General features: G+C 32.6%; 2 protein-coding genes across 2 annotated transcripts; one reads left to right on the forward strand and one right to left on the reverse strand.

Moving 5' to 3' along the window:
- Nucleotides 1–820: 820 nt before the first annotated feature.
- On the forward strand, nucleotides 821–3,715 carry LOC139874800 (uncharacterized). Its single transcript, XM_071862197.1, has 3 exons — nucleotides 821–1,171; nucleotides 3,024–3,143; nucleotides 3,391–3,715. Exons 1-3 carry the CDS (start codon nucleotides 821–823, stop codon nucleotides 3,490–3,492), a joined length of 573 nt encoding a protein of 190 aa, XP_071718298.1. The 3' UTR covers nucleotides 3,493–3,715.
- Nucleotides 3,716–4,243: 528 nt separating this feature from the next.
- Nucleotides 4,244–6,797, reverse strand: LOC139877457 (mitochondrial pyruvate carrier 4-like). The gene is made up of 5 exons (XM_071864885.1): nucleotides 6,665–6,797; nucleotides 5,778–5,876; nucleotides 5,394–5,446; nucleotides 5,050–5,123; nucleotides 4,244–4,467 (listed from the first exon to the last, which is right to left on the reverse strand). Exons 1-5 carry the CDS (start codon nucleotides 6,717–6,719, stop codon nucleotides 4,419–4,421), a joined length of 330 nt encoding a protein of 109 aa, XP_071720986.1. The 5' UTR covers nucleotides 6,720–6,797; the 3' UTR covers nucleotides 4,244–4,418.
- Between the last annotated feature and the right edge of the window lie 2,600 nt (nucleotides 6,798–9,397).

The following is a 9,397-nucleotide window of genomic DNA, read 5'->3' on the forward strand; positions in this document are numbered from 1 at the left end:
AAATGGAATAAGATAAACCACTGCCGGTTTTGTTTGGTCGAAGCGGAAGAAAATATTACGATTGCGATGTGAAAGATTTTCTAAATCGTGGTATGTTGTGAATAGAAACATCACAAAAAGTCAACTTGGCAAAGTAAAATTGAAGTCACGGAAGAAGATGTCCGACGCATCCACTTCGGGTTCTTTAAGCTTAAATATCACATTGAAGACTTGGATTACGGGGAAGCATTTCAAAACTTGTTTTTGGTAGTTAAAAAAGTCAAGAAGGGTGTTGCAAGGTTGCGGTTAAGAAAGAAGATTCATCGACAAATGGGATAGGAATAATGTTTGAGGAGGCTTTCGCAACATTCAATGAAATGATGACGAGTATGGTCGAGGAGAGCGGACCATTTATTGCTACTCTTATTAATCCTTGTGAGTTCCCTAATAAACCGGTTAAAAGTAAGAATCAATAAAAGAGGAAGAAATAATTGGTTTAGGTCGCAAAGATGGAAGAATTCAATGTCTTTATGAAGGATATATGAGCTCGGAGTTCTCGGTTTTCGTGTTTCGTAGCATCTTGCCGGTTCTGTAAACGAATTTCGTAAAGTTGCCGCTTTCTAGGTACGAGCCTTATATATTTTTGTTGAAAACGTTTTCTTATTTATATAAATATAAAATATAAATTTTCTTGGAAATAAAAAAAAGTAGCGTATACGCGGATGTACATAATCCCTACCAATACCAGAAAATCCCACAGAAAGAAAAACACAATCACCGGAACTTTTCTTTTCCGATCCTATCCCACCGAGTCACCACCGGTTCGATTCAGTTAATAACAATGGAAGGAGTCGGTGCACGACTCGGCCGATCCTCAAATCGGTATGGACCAGCCGTCGTGTTTACAGGTCCGGTAAGAAAATGGAAAAAGAAGTGGATCCACGTAACGCCGCCGAACAGCGGCGCCAAAACCACCGGTGCCGGAAGTAATCTTCAATCTAGTGTTATTAGTAACGGTACTAATGATAACGGATCTCATATTTTGCTGTTTAAATGGACTCCTATTAGTCAAAATCAAAGTCAAAGTAAAAAAGTCAACAAACATTATAATGGTGATGGTGATGGTGATGTTAATGCCACTGATGATGATGATGATGAGCAACCGCCTCGCCGGAAAATTAAGTATATTCCGGTATTCATCCTTCATCAAATTTTAACATATTAATGAATTTTTTATAATTTGTTGTTATGTTTCATGATATACTAGAAGACTATATAGTAATATTTAAATTACAGCTTTTTTTTTTCAATATAGATAGATGTACTGTAGAATATAAATTAAATTTTGTAGCTTTAAATTAGGGGATTATTTAGGATTAGAACCAAGGTTGAAAAAGACGCGGACGGGTCGAGACGGTCGGGACCTTAAAACGTCGAGACAGGCTTTGAGTAACGTTGACTTTTATATATACATACACATATTTTAAAGCTAAGTTTTTTTTGACTAGTTTGTACCTATAATCGATATTATCGTAAATATAATAAAAAAGTAACACTAAACTACGCCAATTTTGATCGATTATTCGATTTGACTGACTTTTGATCGATATTAACCGAATTATTGACTTTTGACCGGCGTTGACCTGACCTTTCCCACATCTGACCCGACTTTTGACTATTGACCGACTTATTAGAAGACGGGACGGGGTCGAGACGGAATGGTCACCAAAACGTCGCAACGGACGTCGTTTACAACACTGATTAGAACTGTAAAAGTTATCAGACTACTTTAGGAGGTTTGATTTTTAATAATAGAATAATTGAATTATAGCTAGAACTATCTAGGGTTAATTTGTTACTGTTAACTCTAAGTTTATGGTCTTTCCATGCATACAATTTAACTAACAGACTTACTGATACCATGGAGTATAAAGCTTTAGAAGAATAGGGATACAAGTTCTCTTTTAAATCTGAGTTCTAGTGTCGGACTCGAGTTATACGAGCATTAAAGATATTTATCTTACAAGAAAAATTCAACAACCAGTTGTATTTATGCATTAGGTTTTAAAAGTCGAATAATTTAATATGATACCATCTTGTATTTCAATAGTCATAATCGCGCTATTGTGATATGAATGACCATGAGCGAACAAGCTTATAACAACTTAAATTAACTTTGAAGAAATTATGCTTTATGCAGTTCTGTGGGATACCTATGAAAACGTTTTACCTCCTATCTAATGGACTTTTCAGTCATATGGCTATTCAAAGATCTTACTCAAAAAGTCGAGAATTTATTTTCTCTTAATTTTGCTGTCATGAAAAAAATACTACTACGTACCATATTCTTTTTGGGTTATCCTAACAAAATGTAACATTTTGTATCCAAATCTGCTTTTTTCAGTTATCTTTATCTGTTACCGGTAACTTGGTTTTTTGGCTCACATGTTTTATTTACTTTTTTTTTTTTTTTTTTTTTTTGTATTACGGGTCACTTCAGACATTTGGTCAGTAGTGAAAGTATATAGCCTTTGAGTTGTTAGTCATGGATCGATTCTAAGTCCATCTGTAAGTCTTGCTTTTGTGCACTTGCTCTTTACATAATTAAGTAATCGTGAAACAGAGAGGTGGGAGTTTTAACCCATTTACGTATGATTGTATCGATCTGTGCTATGCTCTATGTCAGCCTCTCGGGTGTGTCAAATCATAAACAGGTCAAATGGCCTATGGATGATTTAAGTTAAAATATTTTTATCATTGGTTACAGTAAATTAAAATACAACCTAGTCAATTGCTTTATTAAACACTTAGATTTCTATTTTAATTATAAATTTAAAAATATTTAATTGTGTTCAACAAGTTAATTATTGATTTGACTCAGCAAGGTTATTTTAAAGTTTGAACGGGTAGTTTAGAGCTAAACCAATAATCTAAATTATCTAATACTTTGTTAAATAATGTATCAGTAATTTAGTATTCAAAGACATATAGCAAGACCTGTTTTTTATATTGCTTGATGGTTTTATGTCATTGTTTTACATCAGATAGTGTTACTCGAAGAACAAAACAAAGAGTCTTCGGAGGAGCATATTGATGAAGCCATTGAGACTAACCCAAATTCCAAGGATAACAATGTTAATGATTTGCCCATGGAAGAGAATGAGGTAATTTGACTTATCTACAGTAATTCTATAATCATTTTATTGTAATACTTTAGAGTATATTTGAACTGAGGTAACGAAATTACTGTACTGTCGTGTTTAACAATAATTATTTCGAAATGTTTTATCTTTTTGCCCCAAAACTGTTTTCATTTGACCCGGTTTCCCAACCGGATAGCCCTATTAAAGTCAACTTTGTTTTGCAGTTATACTTAAAGACTCACTTTTTTTTTAACTGTTAAATTTTAAGGTTTCCGAAGAGACAAATGTTGCAAGGCAGGATCTCAATGGAAGCACATTGGATCTGAACGCTCGTGATGGATTTGAAGATCCTGAAGAAACAAAAGATTAAGCACGATAAATCGTGTGTGTGTGTGTGTGTGTTTTTTTTTTTTTTTTTTTTTAGCTGGGAAGAGGATGAGAGATGTGGTGGCACAGGGGCTTCACATGCTCTAGATATCATACTGAAAAACTTCTGACTTAATTGAATTGTTCGAGTCAAACGAAAGATACAGAATTAGGGTTTCAATTTGTATGGATGATGTAAGTTTATAATTACCCAAATCCTATTTTAACTTTGGCCCAGGTTTCACTTGCAGTCCTTTACAAACTTTAATTACACCAACCATCCTTTTATTTTGGAAACTGTTACGTCAATAGTCCTTTAGACCAACAATTAGCTAGAAATGACCATACTTTCAGATTTAGTATGCAATACTGATTGCAGAAGGTTTGTGCAACTGCTGAATAAAAATTTAGGCTTCCATCGTCAGATTTTATACTGTGTTGAGCATTTTTATGACACGTTTAATTTGTTGAAGAAACGGGGATAGTGGTTAGATATATATTTCCGGGCTATATTATGTAATGAAGTCTTAGGTTTGAATCCCGTCTGGGACGAATATTTAGTGGTGGTCACTGGTCAGGAAAGGGTTGGAAATAGCCATAGAGTAATCTTGTTGGGCTGTGTACATTAGAGTATGAAGTCGGATTTTACCTTTTTTTTTTTTTTTTTTTTTTTTTTTTTTTTTTTTTTTTTTAACAAGGTTTTGAGACAATATTTGACATATAGCAATACAAGTAGTATACAACTGAAGGCCGGAAATAAGGAGAAAAATGCAAAATGATCAAACAAATAGTATTTTTATAACATTATTTCTGAACAAACATAATGAACCATTTCAAGACCAACAAATTGAGATTTCTCCATAGACAAGAATAAAAATTTCAACTTTTTAGATCAGAAAGCTTAGTTTGATTGCGTCAAGGTATTCGTCATCATTCCTTTACAGCAACAGCAGCCTTTTCTTCGTTAAAATAGTCGTGCCTGATACATGGGTCAACGCAAACACAATGATCAGCCAAACCAACTCTCATCATAATCTTGAGCATCAAAATCAAACTAACGAATAATAATCAGTACTAAATTTCATCTCCATTTTCTTATTTTTCAACAATATTTGAGTAGCAGCATAAATAAATGTCTAAGATAATTTGTAATTTTTTTATTTATTTTTTATTTGAATTTAACATGAAAAGTCAAATCTTTCTCTTCTTTCAAAAGTCAAAAATCCAGGATTGTATACCAATTGTCTTCACTAAGAATGTATCTTCCTGCGGTATGACGTATGAACCCTAGAAAACTTTAAAAACATTGCATCTGTAAGTTTCTCAAGAATTCTTATTTTACAAAAATCGTAATTTACGAAATCCTTCTTTGATACTCCCTCTGGTCAACCCAGGATCCTTTAATCTTGTAACAAAGTTGATTAATTAAATTTAATTTTCTTCCTAATTTCTCCCTATATTCCTACGAAGATCCAGTACTGAACATCTAAAAAACAGAATAACAAACGATATCCATTGACTGAAAAAAATAAATCAACAGTTAACCCATCGTTTGACTTACCGAATTTTCCTGGAGAGTTGATACAATCCTGTTCCAGCCATCGCAACATTTACACTCAAAAGGTTCCAGTTTTTCTGTAATCAATCATCAAAAACGATCAAAGACAGTTCAATAAGCTGATATCGATAAACATTGCTGTTACTTAAAGCTTAAAACAGCAATAAAGATTTCAAGGTATAATTCCCTATTTGTTCAATACCATCATTACATATAAGCCAATGGTGTTGATAAAAGTCATTATTACCCTTTGTTATTTGAAACATTTTACTAAAACTACATGCCAAATTAAATGATGAAACGTTGATGATATAGATAGGCTGACGGAATACAAGAATTTGACTTACCGGTGTGATTACCATGCTGTAGCGAGACCAGATAACTCCAGTGGCCGTGACAGCTGGCAAACATATGATGAAGAATTAAAAACCAATACGACTATGTGATCAATGATCCTTCAATCCCAAAAAAGACAATACTGCCTTTTCAAACCTAATAATTGACATAAAGTTTCAATCTTTTATCTTTAAAAAGTTTCATTCTTGATGTTATCCAAACATTTTAATTCAGTAACCGATTTCACCAGCCAAGGCTGAAAAATAGTAGCGATCATTTGGATTAAAAAGGTAATCCATTTGATACTTATATGACAAAAGTGGTGTGTTTTTGATGAATGAAGGGGTGTGAAAAAAGGCAAAAAAAATAAATAAATATTAGAATCAAACAAGTACCAAATTGTTGCGGGTACGAAAGTTTCTCTGGTGGCTTGGCGAAATCTGCAATATTAGCTATGCTAATTCCCCATTTAAACGTTGGAGCCCAGAAATGAACTACAAAAACACACTAGTTTAACTAATATCCAACATTATATAAACAATCATTAAATCATTAAAATTTACACAAGATATTTTCATCGATTCGAGAGTTTGAGTAATCAAAAGATATTCCCGTTGGCTTTGAATTCGACAAAATTGTATCATAGTACAATCATATTTTCATCATAGTACTTCATATACTTTTTTTGGTACATACAGTCATACACCATGTTATCTCTAATATCAACAGGTTCATGTCAATTTCAAAACTGTAAACTAAAATAAGCCAAGTTTTCCATCACAAGCAAAGATGAACTACACTTTGACTTTAGCAAGTCAATCAAACATCTTCTTTCTAAAGACAATTTTTTTTTTTTTTTTTTTTTTTTTTTTTTTTTTTTTTTTTTTTTTTTAAAGTGTGTAACATTTGCAGTATATAATAGACACCCAGCACATATTTTGTTATTATAACAACGAAAGTTACAAACTTTACTAATAGATAAGTACCAAAATCGAAACCCAATTTGCATATCACACATATTATCTTTGACCTAAATAGTCAAACTTGGGCAAGTTAATATAAACCCACATACCAAGTATATAATAATCGAAACTCAATGATCCAGTCACAACAATACGATATGCATAGAAATCAAAACTTTTTTCATAACACAAATCAGATCATCAAAATAGCCCAAAACCCCTAAAAGTTCTGTAACAAAAAAAAAAAAAAAAAAAAAAAAAAAAAAAAACTAATTTCACATGATAAATAAATCAAAATTACTTTAAATTAAAATACTCACTGGTTTTGGGTCCAGCAGGGTGATTCCATAGAGCCTGTAATTTGGATGTCGCCATTAAAATCTTTATTTTCCGGTCTCTGTTATAAATGTTTGAAAAGAAAAGATTTTGAGAAAAAGCAACAAACAATTTTGGTAGGCGTACATAGAGCTTTGTTCTCATGTATGCGTGACCACGTTAAGTTGTGTTCCCTCAGTGGTATTCCATTCAGATGATGCCACGTCAGCATGTAGCATTTGTCGATGACTTTTTTGACCATACGTGATATAGCGGGGGTGTATTTTTTTTTCGTGTATTCATTTATCAATTGATAAAAGTGTATTCGACAAATTAATTTTTTGATTTACTGACAAATTAAGTGATGAAAAAACAATTGTAATAATTTTATTTCATTTAATTAAGAGCGGAATAGAAACACATCATTAAGTGGGGAATTAGCATAGCCACTTGGGCCCCGTTTATTATTATTTTTTTTTCTTATTAAACTCTGTTGTCTGAATTTAAATAAGACGTTTGTGAGGAATAAGTGATGAATAAATAATTAATGTTTTTTGTGTGCTGAATAATCGTCTGAATAATTGAATTTACCAAATTAACCATGTACATGGGTAGTTACTAGAGTAGTTACTAAAAAGTCTGGACCTGAACGAAAATTCACATTTATTTAAATTTTTATACATTAAGACGTCTTATATATTAAGTCACAAACAAACACTTTCAATATTTTTTCATATTAAGTTCCATGCTATTAAGTCAATTAAGTGAAAAATAAACATGACCTTAGTATAATTGATAGTCACTTATAATTGAAAAGTCACTTAACTAGAAAATCTCTCTGAGTCAAACTAGTTAAAAAGTCATAAATACTATAATATAATACTTTGTAATCACTTATTATTGAAATTATAATTTAAATCCATTATTTCTAAACAAAAATGAGTTGCGTTGTCTCTAAATAATACAAAATTTAAACAAGATAAATCATCATTAAACTCGACATTAATAACCAAAAAGAACGGTAGTGATTGAAAATTGGCTTCACTTTATATTTTACAACTTTAGGATTTAATGATAGCTAATTGAATTGTTAACATTCTATATATTTATATGCACTAAAGTACAAGAAATTTAGCACCATATATAATTGGTTATATGTACAATTGCTAGCGTCTTGGGTGAATTAACTTAAAATTTGTGTGAAATAAAAATGGCTCAAATTTAAAGTGTTTCTTTATCATCCATAATTTTTAAACCAGAACTTTGGGATCTCATTTTTATCAACCATCTTCCTCAAGCATTTAAATACTTTGAATTTATAGGTCATGATCAATAAGGTCAAATCTAATGTCTCCCTATACTAGTTTAAGTCGTTTTAATTATTATGGTTTGTTACTATGATGACTATTCTCATTTTCCGTTAAGTGTCCCTTTGCGTGTTAAATCTAATGTGTTTTAGGTGTTTTGTAACTTTATTGCTTTTGTAGTTCATTTGAAATCTGATAACACCATGAAATTAGTAATGCTTTATTTGATAATCCTTTTTAAATTAATGGCATAATAATTCGATGTGGGTTTGCTAAGATCTCCAAGAATGTAGATTCTTCACCCCCCCCCCCCCCCCCCCCCCCCCCCCCCCTCCCTCTTTTTGTGTGTGGATAATGATGCCTTAATGGATTAGGGGTAACCACAACAGTGGAAGTTATCGAATAACCACCCACTAATAGCTGCTCTTAAATAAATATTAAAAGTGGCAGATAAAGAATATAAAAGATACCATCCACTTCATATCTCCATTGCGAAGTATCAGAACGAGAGCCGTGATTGATGTATGATCTGAAAAAAGAGTATGAAAAGCAGACTCATTTGTGCTTCCAACTGATCACGACGTCAACTTCATGTCCAAGCGGAGGGCATGAATGCCATGATTAAGAGAGTTAACAAAACCTCCATCTCCATTTGAGAAGATGAGCGAGATTAAAGTTCGTCAAACTCCTAATATCCATACCCCTTTTCTCTTTCGAAACAAGCACCAAATCCCATTTAATCCAGTAAATTGACGTTGAAGGTTGTCTCCTCCCCACAAAAAGTTACACGAAGTTTCTCAATGGCTTGAATGATTTTTTCAAGTGCCTTATAGAGAGACATATAGTAAACACGAACACTATTCAGGATTAATATAATCAAAGAGATCTACCCGAAAAGGCGTTAGGGGATCTCCTCATCAAATCCTTGATCTTTGTGTCAATGATATGTCATTTCATATAATCCCCGATCGACAACTTAAACTCTCATTGATCCCAAATGGAAAGTAACTATGGACGCTGAAATGGCTTCACTTCCATCCACTCACACTTGGGAGCTCCTTTCATGCCCTCCGCGTATTACTATTGTTGGTTTCGTTGGCTTTATCACTATAAGTTTGATAGTCTTGGCTAACTTGATTGCTACAAAGGTCGGTTGGTGACTCAAGGTTTGTCTCAATACCTTAGACTTGATTATAATGAATCATTTAGCCGAATTCTCAAACCTACAACCTTTACACTGTTCTTAGCATATTTGTCTCACATCACTCACCTATACATCAACTTGATGTTAAAATCATATTCGATTATGCAATCTCCTTATAGAAATTTGTTGTCCCCTGTCTCAAATCACTGTTTGTCGATATGTGATAATGTCAGTGCCATGTATTTAGCTTTTAACCAAGTATATCACCAACGTATCGAACATATAGA

This window comes from Rutidosis leptorrhynchoides, chromosome 11 (assembly GCF_046630445.1).
Source record: "Rutidosis leptorrhynchoides isolate AG116_Rl617_1_P2 chromosome 11, CSIRO_AGI_Rlap_v1, whole genome shotgun sequence".
Lineage (NCBI taxonomy): Eukaryota > Viridiplantae > Streptophyta > Magnoliopsida > Asterales > Asteraceae > Rutidosis > Rutidosis leptorrhynchoides.

Bases quoted from the DNA above. Each gene is read 5' to 3' on its own strand.
- LOC139877457 (XM_071864885.1), bottom strand. From the start codon at position 6,719: ATGGCGACATCCAAATTACAGGCTCTATGGAATCACCCTGCTGGACCC. The intron at 5,877-6,664 runs GTGAGTATTTTA...GTGTTTTTGTAG, and splicing joins CCCTGCTGGACCCAAAACCA to TTCATTTCTGGGCTCCAACG. The intron at 5,447-5,777 runs GTACTTGTTTGA...TATGTTTGCCAG, and splicing joins TTCGTACCCGCAACAATTTG to CTGTCACGGCCACTGGAGTT.
- LOC139874800 (XM_071862197.1), top strand. From the start codon at position 821: ATGGAAGGAGTCGGTGCACGACTCGGCCGATCCTCAAATCGGTATGGA. The intron at 1,172-3,023 runs GTATTCATCCTT...GTTTTACATCAG, and splicing joins GGAAAATTAAGTATATTCCG to ATAGTGTTACTCGAAGAACA. The intron at 3,144-3,390 runs GTAATTTGACTT...TTAAATTTTAAG, and splicing joins TGCCCATGGAAGAGAATGAG to GTTTCCGAAGAGACAAATGT.